The sequence below is a fragment of the Polyodon spathula genome, unplaced genomic scaffold, assembly GCF_017654505.1.
Source record: "Polyodon spathula isolate WHYD16114869_AA unplaced genomic scaffold, ASM1765450v1 scaffolds_796, whole genome shotgun sequence".
In the NCBI taxonomy this organism is placed as follows: domain Eukaryota; kingdom Metazoa; phylum Chordata; class Actinopteri; order Acipenseriformes; family Polyodontidae; genus Polyodon; species Polyodon spathula.
The window spans coordinates 24,930-50,949 of record NW_024472283.1 but is presented as its reverse complement, the minus strand read 5'-3'; the positions used below and the strand labels follow the sequence as shown (position 1 = coordinate 50,949).

Sequence of the window (26,020 nt, the reverse complement as noted above, 5' to 3'; positions counted from 1 at the left end):
TATTTATTACAAAGAGCGACACCAAGAGGAATATTTAAACACCTCAGACTGATTTATTATTATTATGATGATGTATTCATGTTCACCAGTCAGACGCCTTTATCCCAGGCGCACCTGTCTTTACAAGTGAATCAGCTGCCCTGATCACGGGCGGAGCGAAGGCGCCTCGCCCGCCTGCTCCGCCAGGGGGCGCCTCACCACGCGTTTCTCTCGGCAGGCAGGATGATACGCAGGGCTGCTCTGGCGTTTCTCTCCAGGCTGTCTATGCTCTCTCCTCCTCCTGGCTCTTTGCACGTTGTGTAAGATGGCGGTGAATCTGGCGGAGCTCTCGCTGCCTCAGCTGGAGGGACTCAAAGGACAGCTGGAGCAGGTCAGCCGAGCCCTTGCGCCGGGTTTTGTTACTATTGCACAGCCTCATTTTAGGGTTTTGTATATGTATTTTATCATGCCTGTTTTACTACAAACATTACGCATAACATTGCTGCCGGTGTAACTGATTCATACACCTTATTACCAGGTAATCGGATATAATTCTGCCTGATAATTACAGCTATAGCAGCATTCGTTCACCTGCAATGGTGCTGCAGCAATTCTAATAGGGATTGCATTTAAAACCCCTTAAACCGTGCATTTAGGATAACAGAGTAAACACGAACCCGTTTGATGTGTTACTGTGAATAACTCGGCAGCAATCGCAGGTACAGACACAGAGCAAATAAAACAGCTTTGACAATATCCATCGACATGACAAAGTAATTGAACTGCAGCCGGTCAATTACACGCACCTGGCAGTTCGGTTTTGAATTTGAACCCGGGTTGTTACGGGCCGGGTTTGTCTCCGTGCAGCCGGACACGGGACAGAAAACAAAAACTGGATAACCAATTCTGGCATGAAGCGCCCCGTCCTGTCTGATGTATTTGTATTGTGATTTGTTATTTATTATTATTTATTATTATTATTATTATTGTTATTATTATTATTTATATTTATTTATTTAATGCAATCTCCACCTCTTATAATCTTCCACCCTGCACCCTTGTGTTTTGATACAGGAGACCGAGTTTCTCACCTCCTCCATCGCTCAGCTGAAAGTCGTCCAGACGAAGTACGTGGAGGCGAAGGACTGCCTGGGCGTGCTCAAGAAAGAAAACCAAGGTGCCTGTCCGCGGGTTACAAGAGAGACGCTGCCTGGCATCTGATATCTAATATGTGCAGTCTGAAGCCTGGGCGTGGGATCTCTGCAGGATGCGTTTCTGAAGCGCAGGGTGTTTTTGCTGGAGTGTGCAGCTGGTTTGTTTAATGCAATCTTTCTTTTTGTCTCCTCTAGGTAAAGAGTTGCTCGTTCCTTTGACCAGTTCTGTATCCTTCACGCTGCAGCTGTCAAAACTAGCAGGAACGCTCCAGAGACTTGCTGGGAGCGCGCCGCTCGTCACTGACTGCTGTGTTGAAATGCAATGTTTTCTGTGTCGTTTTTATTTGGCCGTGGTGCTCCCTTAACCCTCGCCCTGTAAGATGTACGTCCCTGGCACTCTGAGTGACGTGGACCGCGTGCTGGTGGATGTTGGCACAGGATATTATGTGGAAAAGGTAGCTGGGCATTCCGTAGACTTCATTGCTGGTCTAGGGTGGTGGTCAATTCCTTTTTAAAATCAACTCCCAATGCCTTCAAAGGATTTTGTGTTTTTGAGACCTCAATACTCTCTGATCATTCAGCTGCTTGCATGTGAAGCCAGTGTAACTGACTGACTCACAGCGACTTGAGTTGAAGTGATTCGTCCCGCTGTCTGTGAGAAGCTCATTTTAACAGAACACTTCCCAAACCACCTCCTCTCTTCCTTCTCCCTGCAGAACATCGAGGACACCAAGGAGTTCTTCAAGCGCAAAATCGATTTCCTCACCAAGCAGATTGAGAAGATCCAGCCTGCGCTTCAGGAGAAACACGGCATGAAGCAAGGTGAGCAGAGCGGGGCCATTTCAATTACAATCACAATTACACTCTCAATTACAATTACAGCAGCGCTGGCTTCTCTGATTGCCGTCGCAGTTCCAGGGCTAGTTTGTTTTGCACGCTTGTGCTTCAGTCGTTGCAATGTAAGTTTAACAAGACGCACCCGAGCTTGTTTGACTCCCTCTGCACAGCAGTGTGATCCGGTCCTGGTTTCACTAGGAGTTTAATAACAAGACGCACCTGAGCTTGTTACCTGTACACCCCGGGGCTGATCAGGCTGCCTGACTCCCTCTGCACAGCAGTGTGATTCTGTCCTGGTTTCACTAGGAGTTTAATAACAAGACACACCTGAGCTTGTTACCTGTACACCCCGGGGCTGATCAGGCTGCCTGACTCCCTCTGCACAGCAGTGTGATCCGGTCCTGGTTTCACTAGGAGTTTAATAACAAGACACACCTGAGCTTGTAAGGCAAGACACACCTAATAACAAGACAGTCCTGGTTTCACTAGGAGTTTAATAACAAGACACACCTGAGCTTGTTATCTGTACCCCCCCGGGGCTGATCAGGCTCCTAGTAAAACCTGGAGTAGGCGACACTGCTGTGCTGGGTGTGTGTTTTATACAAACAAGGAGATAGCAGTTCTCCCCCCCCTCCTCCTCTTACTCTCACTCTCTGTCCTCCCCAGCTGTGATCGAGGTCATGAACATGAAGATCCAGCAGCTGCAGGTCCAGCAGGCTTCCCTGTCGGGCACGACGAAGGCATGAGAGCAGAGGAGCAAAAGGAGCAGCATCTGAACACCGGGGGGGCACCGCAGCAACAAGGACCCCAGCTTCCTCTTCACAGCAGGGCGGGCCCTTCCAGGCCAACCCTGATCCCAGATTGTTTAATTGAACCAATCAACCCCACGCTGTTAACTCTCTCTCAGTAGCTGTTAAACCCTGGAGTGGAATACCCCTCCGGGACTCCTGGTTTAGATGCAGGACGCCGTGCAGTCGCTCAGGCGTGCCTTCTCAATGGGAAAAGCCACTGCGCTGGCACACCCAACACTCCAGTTCTGGATCAGGATGTTGGTGTTCAATTCAGTAGTGTTCTCTTTATAGTCTTCTCAGAGGTGTCCTGTCTCTGCTCGCATGGGTAAGATCTCTTAAACCAGCCCTTCTCGTGGGTAAACTCCACTGTCCTTTTTCTAAAACAGAAATTTTTATTTAAATTTTGAAAGAGAGAAATAAATAATGATCTTGTTGCTGTTTTTTTTTTTTTTAATGTTGCCTTGTCTGCTGTGGTCTGTTGCAAGCCGATTAAAAAATAAAGGTCAGTTTCACTGTTTTTGAGAGTTTCTGTCCTGTTTTGTTTTGAAGTCCTGTACAGCACTGTTTATCCAGCACAGGGTACAAGAGGAGAGCTCGCAAGAACAGCGTTGTTTAAATGCACTTTCTCTGCTAACACTATATCATGGTTTAACAAAACAACAAGCAAAACTACAATATAAAAGCACAGTGAAGATAACGAACCAGCCCCCTTCTCAAAGCACAGTGAAGATAACGAACCAGCCCCCTTCTCAAAGCACAGTGAAGATAACGAACCAGCCCCCTTCTCAAAGCACAGTGAAGATAATGAACCAGCCCCCTTCTCAAAGCACAGTGAAGATAACGAACCAGCCCCCTTCTCAAAGCACAGTGAAGATAATGAACCAGCCCCCTTCTCAAAGCACAGTGAAGATAATGAACCAGCCCCCTTCTCAAAGCACAGTGAAGATAACGAACCAGCCCCCTTCTCAAAGCACAGTGAAGATAACGAACCAGCCCCCTTCTCAAAGCACAGTGAAGATAACGAACCAGCCCCCTTCTCAAAGCACAGTGAAGATAATGAACCAGCCCCTTCTTGAACCAGCCCCCTCAAAGCACAGTGAAGATAACGAACCAGCCCCCTTCTCAAAGCACAGTGAAGATAACGAACCAGCCCCCTTCTCAAAGCACAGTGAAGATAATGAACCAGCCCCCTTCTCAAAGCACAGTGAAGATAATGAACCAGCCCCCTTCTCAAAGCACAGAGAAGATAATGAACCAGCCCCCTTCTCAAAGCACAGTGAAGATAATGAACCAGCCCCCTTCTCAAAGCACAGTGAAGATAACGAACCAGCCCCCTTCTCAAAGCACAGTGAAGATAACGAACCAGCCCCCTTCTCAAAGCACAGTGAAGATAACGAACCAGCCCCCTTCTCAAAGCACAGTGAAGATAACGAACCAGCCCCCTTCTCAAAGCACAGTGAAGATAATGAACCAGCCCCCTTCTCAAAGCACAGTGAAGATAATGAACCAGCCCCCTTCTCAAAGCACAGTGAAGATAACGAACCAGCCCCCTTCTCAAAGCACAGTGAAGATAATGAACCAGCCCCCTTCTCAAAGCACAGTGAAGATAACGAACCAGCCCCCCGGTCACACACAGCCCTAGTCCCACCCACCACGCAAACGTGGAGCTGTCAGCCACCCCCCCGCGGGGGTGGGGGGTGTACGGTCACGCGCACGGACAGCCCGGCCACCACCCGAGACAGAGAGTGTCGGGCGGGGGGGGGGGGGGGGGGGGCTCAGTCGGGGGGGGGGGGGGGGGGGTGTGTGTGCAGCGTCGACGGACAGCCCTGCCACCACACCGGACGGGGGACAGCTGGTTCAGCCCCCCCCCCCCCAGTGGTCCCCCCCAGCCCCCCCCCCACCGGCTACTGACGGCGGTGGTGGTGCTGCTGCTCTCAGTACGGGGGGGGGGGAGTGTGGTCCGCCTGCCTGTCGGGACGTGTGTGGTGCTGCGACGCTCTGTCTCTCACCTCGGGGGGGGTGAGGGGGGTGTCGCCTGTGGTCGGGGGGGGGGGGGTGGTCGGTGGCGTGTGGTGCCTGTCGGGACGGTGGTGGTGCTGCTCTGTCTCTCAGGGGGGGGGGGGGGGGGGGGGGGGGGTGTGGTGTCGGCGCAGCCCTGTCGGGACAGCTGCTAGTCCAGTCCTCCCCCTCGGGGACGGGGACCAGCGTGACGTCGCAGCTGCCTGTCGGGACGGTGTGGTGCTACTCTGTCTCTCACCGTTCTCTCAGTCGGGGGGGGGGGGGGGGGTGTGGTCGCGCTGCCTGTCGGGACGGTGGTGGTGCTGCTCTGTCTCTCAGTCGGGGGGGGGGGGGGGGGGTGTGGTCGCGCTGCCTGTCGGGACGGTGGTGGTGCTGCTCTGTCTCTCAGTCGGGGGGGGGGGGGGGGGGTCGCGCTGGTCGGGCGGTGCTGCTCTGTCTCCGGCAGTGCGGGGGGGGGGGGGGGTGGGGTGGTGCCTCTGTCTCTCAGTGGTGGTGCTGCTCTGTCCTCTCAGTCGGGCCCTGGGGGGTGTGTGGTCGCGCTGCCTGTCGGGACAGCCCTGCCACCACCACCACTCGATACAGAGAGTCAGCCCGCCCCCCCCAGCCGCCACACACCGGTGACGGGACAGCCCTGTCGAGCTCAGAGAGTCAGCCCCCCCCAGCCCCCTGGGCACACCATCGCGGGACAGCCCTGCCACACCACGAGACAGAGTCGATCAGGGGCCCCCCCTGGTCGCGACTGCCCTGCCACACCAGCGGGACGGTGCCCCCCCCCCCCCCCCCACACCAGCGCGACGGACAGCCCCCTGCCACCACCACGACGAGACAGAGAGTCAGCCCCCCCAGCCCCCCGGGGTCACCAGCGCGACGGACAGCCCTGCCACCACCACGGACGAGACAAGAGAGTCAGTCGGGGGGGGGGGGGGGGGGGTGTGGCTGGTTGGCCCTGCCTGCCACCACCACGACGAGACGAGACACAGGGGGGGGGGGGGGGGGGGGGGGGGTGTGGTCGCGCTGCCTGTCGGGGGGGTGGTGGTGCTGCTCTGTCTCTCAGTCGGGGGGGGGGGGGGGGGGGGGGTGTGGTCGCGCTGCCTGTCGGGACGGTGGTGGTGCTGCTCTGTCTCTCAGTCGGGGGGGGGGGGGGGTCGGGGGGGTGTGGTCGCGCTGCCTGTCGGGACGGTGGCGGTGCTGCGCTCTTGAGTCTCAGCTCTTCTCGTCCGGCTTGGAAAGCAAACTGAAACCCTTCAAACACCGGCCTGCTTTTTACTCCTCCCCCCCGAGGCCTTGATTATATGTGTTTTGTTGTTTGTTTGTTTTTAAAGGATTCAGAAGGTAGATCGATAAATAAATTAAAACACCCTACAGAAGCGCTAAAACACGTTTTCTGAGCTCGGCGAGGGTCGGGCGGCGAGCGAAGCGGAGAGCAGCGGGGAGGAGGAGCGGGGAGCGGGGAGCGGCGCGCCAGCAGCTGCCGATGAGTTCGGAGCGGCCCGGAGAGGACCAGCCGCCGCCGCCGCCGCCGCCGCAGGGGGAGAAGGGGAAGGAGGAGCAGGAGGAGGGGGAGACGGGAGCCGGGAGCCGAGGAGTGGACAGCCGCGCACCCGAGCCCGGAGGCATGGTGAGGGAAGCCAGCGCTGAGATACCCGGAGACCCCCCTGCCCGGGGATATTTTATGGAGGGGTTGCATTGCAGTCAGAGGCCCGATTGCTGTATGCATGTTAACTAGATATCTGTGTGTGTGTGTGCATACGTTTTTAAAGAGATCGGTTTGTCAAAGTTAGTCTCCCCCCCCCTCCTCAAAATAAGGTGTTATTTTTTGTTTGTTTTTTGACCTCGGCTGAATCTCTTCTCCGGTGTGCATGCTGCTGCTGCTGCGCGCAGATACAGGGGGCCGGCGTATTTACAGCGCAGGACTAAATATAACCCAGACAGATGTTTTATTAAATGGAGGATGCAGACCGCTGCTGTCCGGAGGGGGGGTGGTTTTTAGAAAGGAGCGGTGGCGGCGTTGGGTCAGTTTTTTGGTTTGAGGTTGAGACCTCCAGCAACCGCAACAGCGTGTAAATAAAACGATTTTCAGTTGTAACTCTCACCGTGAGGTATTATTCTCAGTAATGAGTCTCTTGCCCGGAGGACGCACTGATCTGAACCCGGTCCAGCGAGGCCCGTGTGCTGGCCTGGGTTGTGAGTTTTTGTAGGACGCTGATCCTGGTAAGACCAACTGGCCCGGTCAGATCAATGCCCAATTCAATTGATTTCGAGTCCAATTCCAAGCCCTTTTGAATTGTAATTTACCCTAACACAAAGTGACTGACTGCTGGTGTGCTGTTTTGTTGTATTTCAGAAGACCCAATCTGCAATGATTCAGAGGAATAAGAGACGTGTGTGATAATGTGGGCACCCGTGTCCCCACTGGTCCAGAGTAACGACCTCTGAGTCCAGTGTTCACGGAGGAGCCCAGCATGCCTGTGTGTAATACCACCTGGAATTGATTTAGCTTGTGTAATGTTTAGCGAAAGGTAATCTAGTGCAATATGAAATGTGGTAGAGGATAAAGGGGGAAAAACACGGAGCACACCAGTCATTGTGTGTGTGTTTATATTGGTGTGTGTGCAAGCTTTGTAACCTCTAGCCGAGGATGCATATCCCAAGTGACCGCTCCCCTGTAAGAGAGTGACGTACAGGGGGCGGTGTCTTGAGAACCGCTGATCAGGTTGCTGGGATGGAAGTAAGACTCCTGCTGCAGAGCAGTTTCCCTGGTTCCAGGTTTTCCAGCGAGCTGGATTATCCCCATGGAGTGGGTCTCCTTGTTCAACTCGTAGTAAAAGCCGCTGCACAGCGGGAGTCGTGTTTTCATGCCTGTGCTTGTATCAGCTCAGCCAAGGTGTGATCTTCGCTGGCTGCTTTGAGCTCCACAGCGAGGCTCAGTGGGTGAAATACACCGGGCTTGGCTAATTAACGGAGTGTATTTATAGCAACTGTGTCTATTGAGAAAGCAGTTCAAGAGTTTCATTAGCCACAGTGTGTACAGGTAACAAGCTCAGGTGTGTCATATTACTCACAGTAAAACCAGGAGTGGATCAAACCACTGTGCAATAGGAGTCTTATTCGGGGATGGTGGTAAGACTCTGATTGCATAGCAGTTTCACCCATGCCATGTTTTACTACCGGCTTGACTAGCCCCAGTGTGTCTAGGTAACAAGCTCAGGTGAAGTCTTGTTAAAATCTCTTGGCGGTTCTCTTAGGGAGACCTGGAGCCTTTACTATACATCCCTTTTTGTTTAGTTTTTTTTGGTCTTTCCCAGCCCTGGCTGTACGTGATCTTCCTTTGAAAATCCCCAGCTTGTGATTAGCTGAGCCCACCACTTCGTCGGCTCCCAGCTGCTGGACAGCCAGAGTCTTTATTTCCATTCGCAGGGTCTGTGACTCAAGCAGGACACAGGGAAGCGCTCCACTGCCTTCCCATCGCTGCGCCAAGCCTCCTGTATAGAAACCAGAGCAGGGGTTAATGACAGTTACTGCAGCATCGTTTGCTGAAACCACAATTATAATTAAAGGCATCTACCAAATAAATAAGACTCCTGTTTGCATAGCAGTGTGATCCATTCCTGGTTTCACTGTGAGTTTAAGAAGACACACCCGTGTGCTTGTTACCTAGACACACTGTAGGCTAATCAGGCTCCTAGTAAATCCTGGAACGGGCGGCACTGCTGTGCAGTTATATATGAGAGAGAGATTCACAGTCTTCATGATGTTTTGTAGACAGTTTGCTCACGAGTGAAATGAAGAAACGCTGTCTTAATTTGACATGCAGGGGTTTCATTGAGAGGTGAAACTGAGTTGGCTTGCAGGTTACCTGGCTAAGCGAGACTGACGTGAGCAAAGAGCTCCACACAGCCCCAGTTAGTAAGAACAGTAATGAGGAGATTAATGAGAGATTAAGCAGCTCTGGTGTGATTTGGCAGAGCAGCGACAGGACGCCACACGCGGTTGGAAGCACGTCGCTGTGGGACACAGTCTGCTTTTTGTACACGGACCGGTTTGGGGCGGGACTCTGACCCCCCCTCCCCGGGTGATTCATCAGTTAATGCATCGTCACCGTGGCTCAGCGAGGCGGGTCCTGCGCTGGGAGTGAAGTTCAGGGTCGACAGTATTGAAGGTAGCAGGAGCAGCAGGAGTAAGGCACAGTACTGCGCACTGAGCCGGCCAGGGTCAGGAGAGAGTCCTGCTTTTTCAATCCCAGTAACATTAACAATCCCCTTTCAAAGATCAATTCCCAGCTTCTAAAAGATTGTTAGAATAGATTGTTATTATATATTTTTTTGAGAGACGAAAGGGTACATTATAAATAAGAGATCTGTCATAAGGTGTTTATTTATATATTTATATATTTGTTTTTTCTATCCAGCGAGAAAGTTTTCTAGAGGTATTGCACAGAGAAATCGATGGCCATGTTTACTGTACGTTTGTTTGTAAATAATTCTTTAAAAGTAAACGGACAAGGTGAATGATATATGTAGTATTTGATCTATTATTATGATTATTGTTTCTAGTGGGTGTGATTGCATTGTTATAATGATGATGATTATGATTATTGTTCCTAGTGTGTGTGATTGCATTGTTGTTATGATGATGATGATTGTTTCTAATGTGTGTGATTGCGTTGTTGTTATGATGAGGATGATGATGATTGTTTCTAATGTGTGTGATTGCATTGTTATGATGATGATTATGATTATTGTTCCTAGTGTGTGTGATTGCATTGTTGTTATGATGATGATGATTGTTCCTAGTGTGTGTGATTATGTTGTTGTGATGATGATTGTTTCTAGTGTGTGTGATTGCACTGTTGTTATGATGATGATGATGATGATTGTTTCTATTGTGTGTGATTGCGTTGTTGTTATGATGATGATGATTGTTTCTAGTGTGTGTGATTGCATTGTTGTTATGATGAGGATGATGATGATTGTTTCTAGTGTGTGTGATTGCGTTGCTGTTAGGATGATGATGATTGTTCCTAGTGTGTGTGATTGCGTTGTTGTTATGATGATGATGATTGTTTCTAATGTGTGTGATTGCGTTGTTGTTATGATGATGATTGTTCCTAGTGTGTGTGATTGTTGCTGTTATGATGATTATTGTTCCTAGTGTGTGTGATTGCGTTGCTGTTATGATGATGATTGTTCCTAGTGTGTGTGATTGCGTTGTTGTTATGATGATGATGATTGTTCCTAGTGTGTGTGATTGCGTTGCTGTTATGATTGTTGTTCCTAGTGTGTGTGATGATGATTGTTCCTAGTGTGTGTGATTGCGTTGTTGTTATGATGATGATGATGATGATTGTTCCTAGTGTGTGTGATTGCGTTGCTGTTATGATGATGATGATTGTTCCTAGTGTGTGTGATTGCATTGTTGTTATGATGATGATGATTGTTCCTAGTGTGTGTGATTGCGTTGTTGTTATGATGATGATGATTGTTCCTAGTGTGTGTGATTGCGTTGTTGTTATGATGATGAGGATGATGATGATTGTTTGTAATTGGTCTGATTGCATTGTTGCAGTAGAGGCTCCTGTCTCTCTGCTCTGCGCTCTCCTGCGTGCAACGCGGGTGTCACGCCGCGCACACGTGACGGGCCATGCTGCCTCGGTTGCCCCGGAAACACGAAGGCGGGGAAAGGAAGCTGCTGCGACGCAGTTTGACGGGCAGCCGCGCCGGCCAATGAGGGAGCGCGGGGTTGCGGAGCGCTAGTGCAGCGTGCAGCGGCACGGGCCCAGCTCGCTTCCTTCCTAGTGCAAAACACGCACCGTGCACCGTGCAGCAAAACACGAAACCGACACCGTGCAGCAAAACACGCACCGTGCACCGAAACCGACACCGTGCACCGTGCAGCGAAACCGAAACCGACACCGTGCACCGTGCACCGTGCAGCGCGCAGCGTCCCCCGAGCCGGCTGTGCACCGCAATGCTGCTCTTCACAGAGGTGAGGGGATCGGGGCAGGGAGGTGCGAGTGTGGAGTTAATGCGGGGATGAGAGCAGAAGGGGGGTGGTGAAGAGGAACCGGTTTAGCTCGCAAGGCCGCGTGTTGTGTTTTCTCTTGTCGATGTTGTATTTTTGGATCGGTTGGGTCTCTGGTCGCAGTGATGTGCGCACTAGTGTACAGTCTGGGGGTGTTTGTCGGCTTTGCTGCGCGGGGGCTCCAGACTCGGGGTGTTCAGAGCCCCGTTCACGTGAGATCTGCCATTAATGCGTTACCGGTGAAAGGGGGAGGGGGGGGAGGAAGCATGGAGAATAGAAAGAGGAGGGGGGTGGGGTGACCTCTCTGTCTTTCACTCAAACAGAGACGAGCCTTGTGAAGCCCCCCCCATGTGAAGGTTATGCACCAGCATACGGACTTTGGACGAGCCGACAATAGGCTTCAGCGCCGCTGCTCGCAGTTGCTGGATGAATGCCGTGCTTGCAGGCTCTCTGCGTGTCTCTACTGAAGCGCGTCCACTCCGCGATCCCTCTTCCAGGCTCATACTCGCTGAAGAGCCGCCGGGCGAGTACAGCTTACCAAACCAACGGGGTTTTATAAAATACATAGTAACTAACAAAAAAAAAAAAAAAAAAAATGAAGTGTGATAACGCGTGTAGCGAGCGGGTACCCTGGGTACCCTGGCTGCACTGATGAGCGAGTGCGGTGCGTGTGGCGCTCTGGATACGGTGGGGTCTCGGTTTCCCGTGATGTTTTACACGTGGCTCTGCGCTGAATCGGCACGGCTGTGCGTTTCCCTCTCGCCTTCACAGCGGCGGCGTTGTATTTGGAAGTGAAGATGGTGGATAGATCAGGACTTGTGTGTGTTTTTTTATTTTGGTTTGTAGACGGTGTCGTCACACGTTCGTTTTGTACCAAAAGCAAGGATGGGAACAAGACTCTCGTTGAGTAGCAGCCCGGTCCGATCCTGGGTTTACTAGGAGTTTGGCAAGGGGCAGGTCTGCATGCGAGTATTTTGGCCCCAAGCAAAGTACTGTAGCGACTCAGACGTGTGTGTGTGATTATATATATACACATACCGTGTGTGTGAGTGATTATATATACACATACCGTGTGTGTATATATATATATAATATAAAATGTGTGTGCATGGGTGTGTTTCCTATAACAGAACTCCCACACAGACAGCCTGTGAGTTTGTCCCTCCCTGGTTGTTGTAGACAGTCACAAGGGCGTTCATTGCAAACAGGTTTGCTGGCCTACAGAAATTAAGAAAGACTCCAGCCCTTCAATGCCTTTTCCTTGTTGTGTAATGCAGAGGCCTGCTTCTTTAAAAGCAGCGGCATTCTAGCATGTAATTATCAAGAGAGAGACGAATTGAGAGAGAGCAGCATTCTTTCCATTCAGAGACAGACTCCCGTTTGCGTAGCCGTTTTGATCCAGTCCTGGTTTTGCTGTGAGTTTTTAGTAAGACACACGTAGTCTGTTTTGATGACCTCCTCTTAATGCAGTTCCCCTTCCTTGCTCCTCAAACAAACGTCTCGCTTGCTAGTCTGGGCCCGTGTTCATCCGGGGGTCCGCATGTGAGCCCACACGAAGAATCGAGGGTCCTTATGCTTTTTAAATCCGTCTCAGATTAACACACGCCTCTAGTGAAATCTGCAGGCCGTGCTTGTGAAGCTGCATGGAGCAAAAGCAGCTTTCTGTTTTGCTTCTGGTAGAGATTTCAAGCTGCCTGATATGCAGATCTGTGTGAGAGTTAATCCCCTTAGCCAGTGCAAATACTAAGACCCCTTTAAACTGTTGTGCTGTTTTTACATGGGGGGGGGGTGAGCGAGAGGTCAAGGGTGAGCCAGTGTTTATAGTGACGGACCGGCGCAAATCCAGCATTGAAAATGAAGCGAAAAAAGACTTTTAAAAAAAAATAAAAAAATAAATGAATTTATGAATGCGTGGTTTGTGGGCGCAGGGATGGGAATTAGACTCCTGTTGCAGAGTGCTTTTGATCCATTCCTGGTTTTACTGTGAATCTGTTAATGATCTGGGCGTGTTTCCTGTCCACACTGGGGCTTGTCAAGCTTGTAGTAAAGCCTGGAACGGGTGGAATTGCTGTGCACTAGGAGTCTTAGTGCCGTCGTTGGGATGCCTTTTTAAATATTCCAGCAGCAGAAATGTCTTCTGATCTATATAAATGTAAAGCATTTCTCCCGGACTGCCTGGCGCTCCCTTTGGATCAGGTATCTCAAGGTTGGTGCTGAACCAAGGTGTGGAAATTGGGAATCGCAGCTCTCCTGCTTGCTCTGAGGAGCTTTGGATACACTCCCTGATCGAACCCGGCTGCTGTTTTTGGGAGGGGAGACGGGTCGTCTTGTTTGTTCGGTCTCGAAGGGGTGGAGCGCTTCAGCTGAAGTAATTTGTTGTCACTGTGAGAAGCTCGTTTATAATTAACGTTGTTCTTGCTGTTTTGAATTTTATAGTAATGTGTTTTTAATTCAATCGCAGGGAACTTCAAAAGGTGCTGGCCTGAACCCCAACGCCAAGGTTTGGCAGGAGATCCCTCAGGGCGGGACGGGAGCCGCTCCAGACTCCGCAAACGGGATGGACAGCACCTGGCCGGACAGCCCCCCTGGCCCGGGCACCGAAGGTGAGCCCCAGAGAGAGACCCCCGAAAACCAAAATCTTGAAGCCGTTTCTCTAACCGTCCAACTGAAAGTGTGCTGTTCGACCCCCCTGAGCTCATTGCAGCGAGAGAGCTGTTGAAGTGATTAGTGTGTCAGTATCACTGTGCCGTCCTGCCTACCTTGCTGCCATGCTGCTGTTATGAGTGGATGCAAAGTAACCCTTTCAGTCCTGGCAGGTCCTGCCTTATCTTAGCGCTGTGTATTAACACATGCAGTCGGAGGTCATCTTGCAGCCTCACAGGACCCCTGGATCCCAGCCTGAGGCAATGTGTGTGCTTATAATTCATATATTTTGTCGCCCCCCCCCCCCCCCCCAGGCTACTCTGAGCTCTCTGCCGAGGACAGCAAGGCGTACAGTGTGGTGGTTTCCAGCCTGTCCGAGTGCAGCAGCACCAGCCCCCCCTCCGAGCATGCGTCTGTCAACGACATGGACCCCCCCGAGCTCGTCTTCCCTCTGTACGAGCCCCCTGCCGGGACCGGTCAGTATAGCACGCAGAGAGATGGGGACCGGTGGGTATAGCACGCAGAGAGATAGGGACCGGTGGGTATAGCACGCAGAGAGATGGGGACCGGTGGGTATAGCACGCAGAGAGATGGGGACCGGTGGGTATAGCACGCAGAGAGATGGGGACCGGTGGGTATAGCACGCAGAGAGATGGGGACCGGTGGGTATAGCACGCAGAGAGATGGGGACCGGTGGGTATAGCACGCAGAGAGATGGGGACCGGTGGGTATAGCACGCAGAGAGATGGGGACCGGTGGGTATAGCACGCAGAGAGATGGGGACCGGTGGGTATAGCACGCAGAGAGATAGGGACCGGTGGGTATGGCACGCAGAGAGATAGTCTCAATATAGTACACACACCAGCATGCCGAGCCCACTGATGATTAAGTGTCGCTCTTCGAGGGAGTTGGGGCTCACTGGAGCTGTGGTGTCTCCTCATATCTTTTCTCTCCCCCTCCCCTCTTTCTGTTTCTCTCCCCTGAGCACTGTACCAGCACTGTAGAGTTCTGTGCAGTCGGGTTTGGGGCTGTTTCTTGCACACCAGTCTTCCTGGGATGTGTGAGGAGCTGTGCTGGTCCCCAGAGAAGAAATCTGAAGTGTGTGTTTTGTAGCTCCTGGAATGTCTTTAACATTGGATTTCATTTCCCTCTCTCTCTGTCTCTCTCAAGCAGGTGACTTGACGGAGCAGCAGCTGGTCCCTGCAGAGAACCTGCGCGAGTCTCTGAGGATGCAGCTGGAGTTCTGCTTCTCTCGGTGAGTGCGTCTCCTTAGAGAGCCCAAGCTGGGGGGGGGGTTAAGAACATGAGAAAACGAGACCTTTACCAACGTCAGCTTCAGCTCAGCCCATTCCACCCCCTCACCGCTCTCTGTGTGTGAAGAAGAGTCTCCTTCCCTCTGTCTCCAAGTCTCCGCTTCGTTTTCAGCACTGTGTCCTCTGGTCCTGGTTTCTGTACTGCAGTTCAAGTATTCAAAGTACACAGAGATGGAAATGAGACTCCTGTTGCGTAGCAGTTTGACCCATTCCAGTTCTTGCTACAAGCTTGATTAGGCCAACTGTGTATAGGTCTTTTTAAACACTGTCCGTCCCCCCGTCCCCCCTTCTCCCCTGGCAGAGAGAACTTATCCAAGGACCTGTACCTGATGTCCCAGATGGACAGCGACCAGTTCGTCCCCATTTGGACCATTGCCAGCATGGAGGGGATAAAGACCCTCACGACAGACATGGATCTCATACTGGACGTGCTCAGATGTAAGGGTTAAGAGATCGCGGTCCCGTGGCTTTATGTTGTATGAAGGTCTGTGTTGAAGTGCTGTGGCTGTGAATTCAGGAGGGGCTCTTTGGTCCTCGTTACCTGCCTGGGAGTTAGATAGGATGTCTTTAGGATGTGGTTCCCCTTCCTTACTCCAGGCTCCTCTTACGCAGTGGGGGGTCCTGGCATTGTCTGGGGACAGAACAAACGTCTCGCTTGCTAGTCTGGCTGGGCTCGTGTTCCTCCTGGGGTCCGCATGCGAGTCGACACGAAGAATCGAGGGTCCTGCCCCTGTATCGGTTTATTCATGCCATTGTGCTTTCGGAAGAGAATTAAATCATCCTTGAACTTCAACTGAGCAAGTCTGTGCTGGCGAGTTCCTTTGCCTTTTGCAGAGATGGAAATAAGACTCCCGTTGCATCGCAGTTTGATCCGTTCCTGGTTTTACTGTGAGTTTAATAAGACGACACACCTGAGCTTGTTTTCTAAACACACTGTGTGGCTAATCAAGCTCTTACTAAAACCTGGATTGGGTGACACTGCTATGCAACAGGAGTCTTATTTCCAGCCCGGCAGAAGCATGTATACTCTGTTGTGTTTTCCCGTGATGTTCAGAAGCCCCCTGAAGTGAGATCCCGCAGGTTCTGTCTCCTTGGTTTAACCTGGTTCTTTCTCCCTGTTTTTAGGTTCACCGATGGTGCAAGTCGATGAGAAGGGAGAGAAAGTGAGGCCCAACCACAAGCGCTGCATAATCATTCTGAGAGAGGTTCCCGAGACCACCCCTGTCGAGGTAACGTTGCGGAGACTGCAAGCCGGCTTTAGTGCTGTTGGAACTGTGCCGTTAGTAACTCCTTGTCATCACAGCGCGCCTGTAGCTGAACCCAGGCACTCCTGCGTAACTCTGCTTTATACAGCTAGATTCGCTTTGTCAAGGTGTCTGCTCTTAAAGGGTCCTAGTGCTGAAATAGATTCAGTTGTCTCAGCCTGTCTTCGTAGCTCGTTCCTGATGCGCAGGCGTGTCCGACTCGACTCCCGGAGAGGGACGCAGCGTCTCCCGGCTTTCGTTCCACCCCGAGCTCTCCCTTACTTCATCGGTCTGATTATTTGGTGTGATTGACGCTTCTCTCCAGGACTCGGCGTGTTTCCTTGCCGGTTTGCCTTGAATCAAGCGCGCTTGTGTTTTAAAAGAATCAACTGTAAGAAAAATAAATTAAATAAATAAATAAAATAATTTTGGAAAAAAATATTAAACGAGTGTCCCAACTGAACAAAATACGATCGATGAGTTAATTGAGAGCTTGAGTTGGATTGAAAAGCAGGAGACCCCGGCGGTCCCTCGAGGGCTGGAGTGTGACCCCCGTGCTCTGAGCCCTGTGCTTAGTGTGGGTGATCAGCCCTGCCTTGGTGTTTGGGGATGTGCAGCAGACAGAGCTCCACACACGCTCGCGTTGTAACACCAGATAAGATCTCTTATTGTGAAGGTGTGATAGTGAGCCCTGGTTAGTTAGAAAACACTGACAGATCTTTTACAACAGGCAGTGAAGTAATACAATTGCACAGCTCTGATCCAAAAGGTTTGCATCACCTAGACTTAGGATCGAGACATTCATTTACATGAGACAGCTATGTGAACATCATTTAGATCTCTAACATCATGTAATCAAAGAAACGACAAGCATGATATTGCAAGAGTACTGGAAGCCATCACAGCAGTACAGTGCTGTTTCATGTTGGGTTTCGAAAGGCCACGTTTTTCAATGTCAGTTCTTCGGCAAGTATATGGGGAAAAGTACAAAGCGCTGTGCAATTCAATATGATAAGGTGACATTATTCGGCAGCTTTCATTCAAACGTCTATTGAAGCGAAATGAGTTCACTCTACAGGGTGATGATGCAAAACCTTTGACCACAGCTTTGTGTTGTGTAAGCTGGTTATTTTTATTGGTTTTATTCATTTTGTTCTCTTTGTTTTAGGAAGTCGAGTTCTTGTTTAAAAATGAGAAGTGCCCGAAGGTGATCAGCGTGGAGTTCGCTCACAATAATAACTGGTACATCACATTCCAGTCCGACACAGACGCTCAGCAGGTGAGCATGCAGTCTTTTCATATCCCCTCTCTTATTGAACATGAAGCCTCTTTGGAGCTTGGTTTCAGGAGACTGTTTCAGGTTGCTGCACGAAACACCAGGGGAGCCTTGGGGTTTGATAGAGCGAGCCTCAAAACTAGGGCTCCTGGAAGCAGGTTTCAATCCGCTGCTCCTGAGAAAGTGACTCGGTGTTCCTTCAAAGGGAGATTCGTGGATTTTATTGTAGTTATGGTTTTGATTTAATGATTGTAATGTTTGAAATGAACGCGCTGTCTCCTCTCTCTGTCTGTTTAGGCTCACAGATATTTAAGGGAAGAAGTGAAAACGTTTCAGGGAAAGCCAATCATGGTAGGTTTCTAACTGTGATATCTAGCTGTGTGGCAGTGTTGCATTACTGTGCTGTATTCAGGGTAGCTTGCTAACTCTGATATCTAGCTGTATGGCAGTGTTGCATTACTGTGCTGTATCCTCCAGGTTCAGGGTGGAGATAGCAGATGTGCACGTTTAGTAAAACCATTAAACAGAGTTACGGACAGAATTAGGAACTGCCTTCATTCCTAAGGGGTGCATAGCTCCAAGGCTGTCCTGTACTGCTGTGTTTTGTCCCCGAGTCTCTCCAGTGGCTCGCCTGTGTTTTGTCCCCGAGTCTCTCCAGTGGCTCGCCTGTTCTTGCCCCTGTGATGATCAGTATCGCGCTTAGAAGGCACCTGGCACTGCAGCTGTGTGGCTCCCTCTTGTCTTTCTTTCTACTTTCTTTTTCTTTCTTTTGTAGAACTCCTCCTTTGTTCCCTCTTTCTTTTTTCTTATTTTTCGTCCACTCCCCCCCCCCCTCCCAGGCCGCACAGTTTGCAGACAGCCTGTCCTGATGATTGCAAAGATTATGAGATCTGAGGGGATGCTGGGCTGTTTGTCATTTGCTTTTTCAGAGCTTCATTTCAGTATTTCTAAACTTGAGGTTCAAAGGAAATTGGATGACTCAAGGATGGGAATAAGACTCCTATTGCATAGCAGTGTGATTCATTCCTGGTTTTACTAGGAGTTTAATAAGACCTGAGCTTGTTCCCTATACACTAGGGCTAATGAAGCTGGTAGTAAAACCTGAAATGGGTGAAACCGATTAGAAACAGGAGTCTTATTCCCATACCTGTAACGGGTAGGTCTGCATTTATGATTTTTGGGTCCCAGGCAGAGTCCTGTAGTGATTCCTCCATTAGTGTCCTGAGTGTGTGAGTCTCAATTCCTTCACAGCCTTTCTCTCATAGTGCCTAGAAGATTGGATGTAAAACCTGGTAAGGAAGTAGCGAAACTGTGTTCATCTCATGACCACTCTTCCCTTCTCTCTCTTTCTCTCTCTTCTCTCTCTGTTGCGTTTGTGTCCCAGGCCAGGATAAAAGCCATCAACACGTTCTTTGCGAAAAACGGGTACCGCGGCGTGGACTCCAGCGTGTTCTCCCAGCAGACCCCGTGCCAGGCCTCGTTCAGCTCCCAGCTCTTCATGCAGCCGGTGTACAGCCCGCAGCAGCAGTACCCCCTGTACGGCATCGTGCCGACGACCTGGACCCCCTCGCCCACACCCTACTTCGAGACCCCGCTGGTGAGCACCCCCCAAAAAAACAGGATTGTTGCAAACTGGAAGCAGGCTTTACACCCCGTTCCTGTGTGTGCAGGAGAGGTTGCATTGCCAGTCCTTTTATTATAGATTTTTTCTCAAATACTAGAGCATTGATTTCTGTATAGATCGCTTTTCGGTCGAGCGATATTTAATATAAATTGGGCAGCGCTGCAGGAACAGTAACGCTCCACAACAGTCGGGGGCTGACAATCAAGGGAGGGGTCGATCGAGCTAATTCGCCCTTCAGAGTGACCGGAGTGAAGGAACAGCTGCTTGGGTTTGTGATGCTGGCTGCTTCTCTTCGCCTCTCCGGAGGGCAGCGCTCCACGCTAACCTGAGTGACCTCTTGGTGCTGCACTGTGGGCTCTGCTGGTGGGTAGGTAAGCTGGTTAGTTAACATCCAGGTGTTTCTCTTTTTTTTTTTGTGCTTCCTGAATCCAGGCCCCGTTTCCCAACAGCAGCTTTGTAAATGGATTCAGCTCTCCCGGGAATTACAAACCGAACGGCAGCTCCTTGAACATCCGCCCTCCTTTCCACAGAAACCGGTGAGTGAACGCTGCCTGACAGCCTCTGCACATCTGGAACTGCGTGTGAACAGCTGTCCCGGAGTTCTGCAGAGGAACACCCAAGCAGACACGGCACGGATGTGTTCGGATTTGTTCTCGCGAACGTTGCCGTTTTTATAAGCGCTGCACGGCCCTCCAGGTTGAGTGCCTCGCCACACATTTTCAGTAAGACTCGCCTGAGCTTGTTGCCTAGACACAGGGGCTAATCGAGCTGGTAGTGAAACCTGGAGTGGGTGACGCTGCTGTGCAGCCGGAGTCTTACTGCTGTCCCTGTGACTGTAACTTCGCCTCGTGACTCGAGGTTATTGCACAGGGATCACTCAACCTGTCGGGTTCCTGCTTACATTAAAAAAAATATATGTAAACTCGACCGGGAGAGACACTTATTAATCATTTGATATAAATTCTTAATTTAAAGATAAGTGAAAGCCATCGTCCTGCAAGCTTTGTCTCCATCGATCACTGATGGTCACCCTTTCTGTGTCTGTTCTAATGATTGCTCTGTCTCTCTGTCTGTCTCTCTCTGTCTCTCTGTGACTGTCCCGCAGTGTCCCACTGTATTCAAGAAAGAATAGAATTAATAATTACAGGTACTGCCTCAGCACAGCGTGGTGTTTATGCTCTAAACATTTTCAGGGGTTTCTTTGTTTGTTTGTATTTGTGTTCATTTTAGTTCTATCTCAAGTGTTACGGGTCAGAACTCAGAATAGATCGATGTTTGTTTGACACGGCAGAGTGAGGGGTTAAACGGATTGGAGGAGGGATGGAAAGGCAGCCTGGTAGCGTTTCAGACACCTGCTTTCTTTCGTTTTGGAAATTCATCTGGGAGATTTTATTTTTTATTAATTTTGTGTTCCTTGTGTGGGTTGTGTTTTTTTTTTTTTTTTAAATGAATTAATCTGTCATTCAGTTTTGATCAACTTCCATTATAAAGTGACACTGTGTGTAACCCAACCCTCCCTCCCTCTCAGGAACCACGCGAAGCCCCCCCCTCGCTCCTCGGACGGGGCTCCCGTAGTGGGGGGAGTGGCCCCCCTGGTGGAGGGGCTGTGCGGCCGCAGCCCCCTGACCCCCCGGAACCAAGGCTCAGTCCTAGGACCCCAGGACCAGGGCAGCAGCTACTCTGTGAAGGAGCCCCACACGCCTCTCTCGGAGCAGAACGGAGACAGCAGCCTTGCAGGCAGAGGCAGGTGGGTTCAGAACCCTTAAGAGGGGCAGAAACGAAATATCCCAAATTCTCAAGAACTTACCTCCTGTAATATACCTCTGGCTGTTCTGAGTTCAGAGATGGGAACAAGACTCCCGTTTTGCACAGCAGTCTGATCCATTCCTGGTTTTGCTATGAGTTTAATAAGACACACCTGAGCTTGTTACCTAGACACACTGGGGGCTGATCAAGCTGGTAGTAAAACCTGGACTGGGTGACACTGCTGTGCAACAGGAGTCTTGTTTCCGTCGCTGCGTAGGCCTTTGAGCATTGTTTGTTTTACTGTTCCTTGTTTTTGGCCCAGTGACGAGAAACCATCGCGCATAGAGGGACACAGGCAGGGCAGTGGAGCGAGCTGTTCCAGGGGCGTCTCCCCCAGTCTTTCATTGTGTACCCCTCCCTCCCTCTCCCCCAGTCTTTCAATGTGTACCCCTCCCTCCCTCTCCCCCCGCCCCCTCGGAGCTGTGCGCTGCACTGCGTAGCCTGACCCAATGAGCGCTAAGATTATGAGATCTGAGGGCTGTCCCTTTGTGTATCGCTGCTTCCCTCTGCTCAGCGTAGGGGTTTTGTTCTGATCTGTTCTTCCCTTTGCTCTCGGACAGAAGAAGCACTTACCGCGGAGGGAGGAGGAGACGAGAGGATGAACGAGCCATGGTGAGTGTTGGAAGAGAGCTCCAGTCGTGTGCTGTCAGGACTCCCCTCAGTTCAGTTTTGTTCTAGCTGGTAATATTGATTGATATGAGCTCCAGTCGTGTGCCGTCAGGACTCCCCTCAGTTCAGTTCAGTTTTGTTCTAGCTGGTAATATTGATTGATATGAGCTCCAGTCGTGTGCCGTCAGGACTCCCCTCAGTTCAGTTTTGTTCTAGCTGGTAATATTGATTGATATGAGCTCCAGTCGTGTGCTGTCAGGACTCCCCTCAGTTCAGTTCAGTTTTGTTCTAGCTGGTAATATTGATTGATATGAGCTCCAGTCGTGTGCCGTCAGGACTCCCCTCAGTCGTGTGCCGTCAGGTTCAGTTTTGTTCTAGCTGGTAATATTGATTGATATGAGCTCCAGTCGTGTGCCGTCAGGACTCCCCTCAGTTCAGTTTTGTTCTAGCTGGTAATATTGATTGATATGAGCTCCAGTCGTGTGCTGTCAGGACTCCCCTCAGTTCAGTTCAGTTTTGTTCTAGCTGGTAATATTGATTGATATGAGCTCCAGTCGTGTGCCGTCAGGACTCCCCTCAGTTCAGTTCAGTTTTGTTCTAGCTGGTAATATTGATTGATATGAGCTCCAGTCGTGTGCCGTCAGGACTCCCCTCAGTTCAGTTCAGTTTTGTTCTAGCTGGTAATATTGATTGATATGAGCTCCAGTCGTGTGCCGTCAGGACTCCCCTCAGTTCAGTTCAGTTTTGTTCTAGCTGGTAATATTGATTGATATGAGCTCCAGTCGTGTGCCGTCAGGACTCCCCTCAGTTCAGTTCAGTTTTGTTCTAGCTGGTAATATTGATTGATATGAGCTCCAGTCGTGTGCCGTCAGGACTCCCCTCAGTTCAGTTCAGTTTTGTTCTAGCTGGTAATATTGATTGATATGAGCTCCAGTCGTGTGTGTCAGGCCAGTTTTGTTCTAGCTGGTAATATTGATTGATATGAGCTCCCCTCAGTTCAGTTTTGTTCTAGCTGGTAATATTGATTGATATGAGCTCCAGTCGTGTGCTGTCAGGACTCCCCTCAGTTCAGTTCAGTTTTGTTCTAGCTGGTAATATTGATTGATATGAGCTCCAGTCGTGTGCCGTCAGGACTCCCCTCAGTTCAGTTTTGTTCTAGCTGGTAATATTGATTGATATGAGCTCCAGTCGTGTGCTGTCAGGACTCCCCTCAGTTCAGTTTTGTTCTAGCTGGTAATATTGATTGATATGAGCTCCAGTCGTGTGCTGTCAGGACTCCCCTCAGTTCAGTTTTGTTCTAGCTGGTAATATTGATTGATATGAGCTCCAGTCGTGTGCCGTCAGGACTCCCCTCAGTTCAGTTCAGTTTTGTTCTAGCTGGTAATATTGATTGATATGAGCTCCAGTCGTGTGCCGTCAGGACTCCCCTCAGTTCAGTTCAGTTTTGTTCTAGCTGGTAATATTGATTGATATGAGCTCCAGTCGTGTGCTGTCAGGACTCCCCTCAGTTCAGTTTTGTTCTAGCTGGTAATATTGATTGATATGAGCTCCAGTCGTGTGCTGTCAGGACTCCCCTCTTTTTTTTTTTTTCTTGCCCCATTCTCAGAGGCCTCCGGCACTCTCCGAGATCAAAGTCCAGCCTCCCAAATTCGACCTGGCAGCAACGAACTTCCCGCCCCTCCCAGGCAGCGTGGTGAGCACCCAGGGGGAGCCTGTCCTGGAGAACAGGCTGTCGGATGTGGTGCGAGGGATCAGCAGGGACAAGGTGAGGCGCAGCACACACACGCTCGCGCGGCCTTCCTCCCGCACAGGCTGAAAAACTACTAAAAAAATGTTTTCGTGAAATATTTGATTGTTACAAAGGCTGATGGTTTTTTTTTTTTTTTTTTTGCACAATGGCCTGTGGAAGCCTGTTGGACTCTGTGTGTAGAATTGTATCACGTTAAGTTTCGTAGCTGTGTGTCTCTTTTCTAACGCATGTGTGTGTCTGTCTCTGTCTGCCCCACACTTGTTGCCAGCAGGAGGTTAACAAGCTGGATTTGGTGACCGGGTCAGTGGCTGTCGTGCAAGAGGAGCCCGTGCCCATCGCTGCCACTCTGTACCCCGCCACAGGCAAGCCTGCAAGCCCTGTCTCCAACGAGCCCCCCCAAGCCAGGTAACCTCTTCCTTCCCCTGGTCACTAGAGCTGCAGCCCAGCGCTTTCTTTATCCAACCACTGAGCTCCTCAAACCCACTGCCTTCCACACTGCAGCCCAGCGCTTTCTTTATCTAACCACTGAGCTCCTCAAACCCACTGCCTTCCACACTGCAGCCCAGCGCTTTCTTTATCTAACCACTGAGCTCCTCAAACCCACTGCCTTCCACACTGCAGCCCAGCGCTTTCTTTATCTAACCACTGAGCTCCTCAAACCCACTGCCTTCCACACTGCAGCCCAGCGCTTTCTTTATCTAACCACTGAGCTCCTCAAACCCACTGCCTTCCACACTGCAGCCCAGCGCTTTCTTTATCTAACCACTGAGCTCCTCAAACCCACTGCCTTCCACACTGCAGCCCAGCGCTAGCTTTCTTTAGCTTGGCTATTTGCTTCTCTAATCAGCTACCTAAACATGTTTGCATTTAGAGTGCATTGATGCTGTATTACTATTATTTTTGTTGTTCTAGTGCAAGCCTGCCGGAGAAGAAGCCAGCCGTGGAGGTTCCAGCCCCCAAACAGACGCCCAGCTCGGCCCCCCCTCCAGTGGTCATGGCCCCCCTGCCCCTCGCTGTATCCAGACCACCCCGGCCGGCCCCCAGTGCCCCCTCTACACAGACCCCAGCCCCCTCCCCCAGCCCCACTGCAGCCGTCACCAGCACCACTGCACTGGTACGAAAGGGAGTCTCCCACTGTGAGGGGCGCAGGGATGGAAGCAAGACTCTGCTGGTGTAGCAGTCTGTGATCCGGGTCTGGTTTTACTAGGAGTTTGACACCCCTGAGCTTGTTGCCTGTACACACTGGGGCTAATCAAGCTCCTGGTAAAACCTGGAATGAGGGGAGCAGCTATGCAATTAGTCATACTGTCACCCTGGAGAGGTCCTTCTTCGAAACTTTCAAAGCGTGAATGTTTTAAAATATTCTTTGGTTTTGAATTCTTGTGTCTCTTCTAGATGTTGTTCAGCCGCTGGCTTCCCTTGCACAGTTACACTAGGGCACTGTCCTTTTATAAATTATGAATACAAGCGTGGGATAACGTTCCAATGTTCAACATTCAGATAACTACATTTCTTAACACTGAATCTCTCTCCTCCTCTCTCTTCTCTTCTCTCTCTCTCTCTCCCCCCTCTCCTCTCTCTCCTCCCCCCTGTTCAGGACTCGCGGAAACTGAGCTATGCTGAAGTGTGTCAGAGACCCCCTGCCCCAATCCCTGTGACCACGCTGCCCCTGAGAGAGCTCCGGGGCAACACTGAAGAGCCCACCGCTGCCCCCGTCACGCCTGCCGCAGACAAACACACGCAGCAGCAGCAGCAGCAGCCTGGCCTGGGCAAACTCCCTGCAGACAGCTACTGCAAGCCAGAGGGGCTATCCAGAGATTCCTACCGGAACAACGGACCGCTGAGAGGGAACGGCAGCGGGATCAAACTGCGGGAGCAGCAACGCCGGCCCTTCCCCTCCTCCTCCTCCTCCACTCGCCGATCCTCTCCTCCGGGAACAGGCAGACGCCTCGTCGGGAAAGAGCAGAACGTCCCGCCACAGTGAACAGGAAACAAGAGAGAGATATTTAAAAAATATATAGAGAAATATATATAAATAGATCCGTTATTAAATATAAATATATATATGTGTGTACGTGTTTGTGTGTGTATATTTATATTTATATTTTAACGGATTTAAAAACAAAACTGGACTCCTTCGTGATCATCAGGCGAGCGGAATTCATGGTCTGAGGAACTGTCATGAAGGAAACGCAGCCGAAAATAATAATAATAATATAATAATAATAATAATCTACTACTACCATTAACTTCACTGACTGAGACTTTAGTCCTCCTCTTTTGTTTGGAATAAATTTACGAGAGATTTAACCCTCCTCTCTTGTTGGGACGCGAGTCGGTGCGCTCAGCTCATCTCGAGTAGAGAGATCTGCTAAAGAAAACCCCACCCCCCCACCCCCTAGTCAGGGGGTTGGATAGTGTTGATTAGGGGTTGAACTTTCAAAAAGGACCGTGCACTAACAAAAAAAAAAAACTAATTTAATCTATATATCTCAAACTAATCTATCAAAGGAATCTGTGAAGTGGACTGCACCCTCCTGTGATCTGGTGATAATTTAGAGGAGGGGGGGGTGTGCAGTTGCAAAAGCGCTTTTTGTTTATCTATGGAAAGGAGGGATTCTTTTCCCGGTTTTGTTTGCAGCGATGTCTCTACGCTGTGCGTTCTGTCCCTGCCTGCTTGCCCGACCAACACCAGTGTTGGGGGGCAGAGCTGGGCAGAGCGATCGATCTTCCCCGAGTCTGTGTGAGTGAAACTGCCGCTGAACCGGGCTTTCTCCCTCCCAGCGATTTTAGTTTTTCTTTCTGATTCTGAATGTATTCAATCAGGTTTGGGGTCTGTTTACACCATTGGCAAGTAAAGGGCAGAGAGAGGGGTTGCTGTGGTGTGCTTGCTTGAGTGAACCTGTACATGCATTCACGGTTTTAAAAAGCTGCTTGCTGTCGCTCCTTCTTCA

At 50.6% G+C, this 26,020-nt stretch overlaps 2 protein-coding genes and 1 non-coding gene across 12 annotated transcripts; all 3 read left to right on the top strand.

The window, feature by feature from the left end:
- Positions 1 to 264: 264 nt before the first annotated feature.
- Positions 265 to 3,278, top strand: pfdn5 (prefoldin 5). Its single transcript, XM_041241620.1, has 6 exons — positions 265 to 370; positions 1,054 to 1,156; positions 1,329 to 1,360; positions 1,514 to 1,588; positions 1,850 to 1,955; positions 2,637 to 3,278. The coding sequence occupies exons 1-6, from the start codon at positions 305 to 307 to the stop codon at positions 2,714 to 2,716; spliced, it is 462 nt and encodes a 153-aa protein (XP_041097554.1). The 5' UTR covers positions 265 to 304; the 3' UTR covers positions 2,717 to 3,278.
- Positions 3,279 to 5,925: 2,647 nt separating this feature from the next.
- On the top strand, positions 5,926 to 25,291 carry larp4ab (La ribonucleoprotein 4Ab). 10 transcript variants are annotated; one of them, XM_041241555.1, is made up of 17 exons: positions 5,926 to 6,398; positions 13,263 to 13,404; positions 13,759 to 13,920; positions 14,618 to 14,699; positions 15,059 to 15,195; positions 15,883 to 15,986; positions 17,170 to 17,280; positions 17,575 to 17,628; positions 18,662 to 18,874; positions 19,334 to 19,437; positions 20,007 to 20,048; positions 20,430 to 20,648; positions 21,268 to 21,319; positions 22,923 to 23,081; positions 23,335 to 23,471; positions 23,979 to 24,180; positions 24,664 to 25,291. In XM_041241555.1, the coding sequence occupies exons 1-17, from the start codon at positions 6,255 to 6,257 to the stop codon at positions 25,048 to 25,050; spliced, it is 2,451 nt and encodes an 816-aa protein (XP_041097489.1). In that variant the 5' UTR covers positions 5,926 to 6,254; the 3' UTR covers positions 25,051 to 25,291. The 10 variants fall into 10 exon arrangements, with proteins under 10 accessions (XP_041097489.1, XP_041097490.1, XP_041097488.1 ...); XM_041241556.1 differs by having other exon boundaries at positions 14,615 to 14,699; positions 21,271 to 21,319; XM_041241554.1 differs by having other exon boundaries at positions 14,615 to 14,699; positions 23,338 to 23,471.
- On the top strand, positions 15,335 to 15,467 carry LOC121308898. The gene has a single exon (XR_005948582.1). It is a non-coding gene; the product is annotated as a small nucleolar RNA SNORA49 (small nucleolar RNA).
- Positions 25,292 to 26,020: the final 729 nt, after the last annotated feature.

Excerpts from the sequence above, each read along its gene's own strand:
- pfdn5 (XM_041241620.1), top strand. The coding sequence starts at position 305 with ATGGCGGTGAATCTGGCGGAGCTCTCGCTGCCTCAGCTGGAGGGACTC. Across the intron at positions 1,589-1,849 it reads CAGGATATTATGTGGAAAAG|AACATCGAGGACACCAAGGA; the intron begins GTAGCTGGGCAT and ends TTCTCCCTGCAG. Across the intron at positions 1,956-2,636 it reads GAAACACGGCATGAAGCAAG|CTGTGATCGAGGTCATGAAC; the intron begins GTGAGCAGAGCG and ends TGTCCTCCCCAG.
- larp4ab (XM_041241552.1), top strand. The coding sequence starts at position 6,255 with ATGAGTTCGGAGCGGCCCGGAGAGGACCAGCCGCCGCCGCCGCCGCCG. Across the intron at positions 6,399-13,262 it reads CACCCGAGCCCGGAGGCATG|GGAACTTCAAAAGGTGCTGG; the intron begins GTGAGGGAAGCC and ends ATTCAATCGCAG. Across the intron at positions 13,405-13,758 it reads CCCTGGCCCGGGCACCGAAG|GCTACTCTGAGCTCTCTGCC; the intron begins GTGAGCCCCAGA and ends CCCCCCCCCCAG.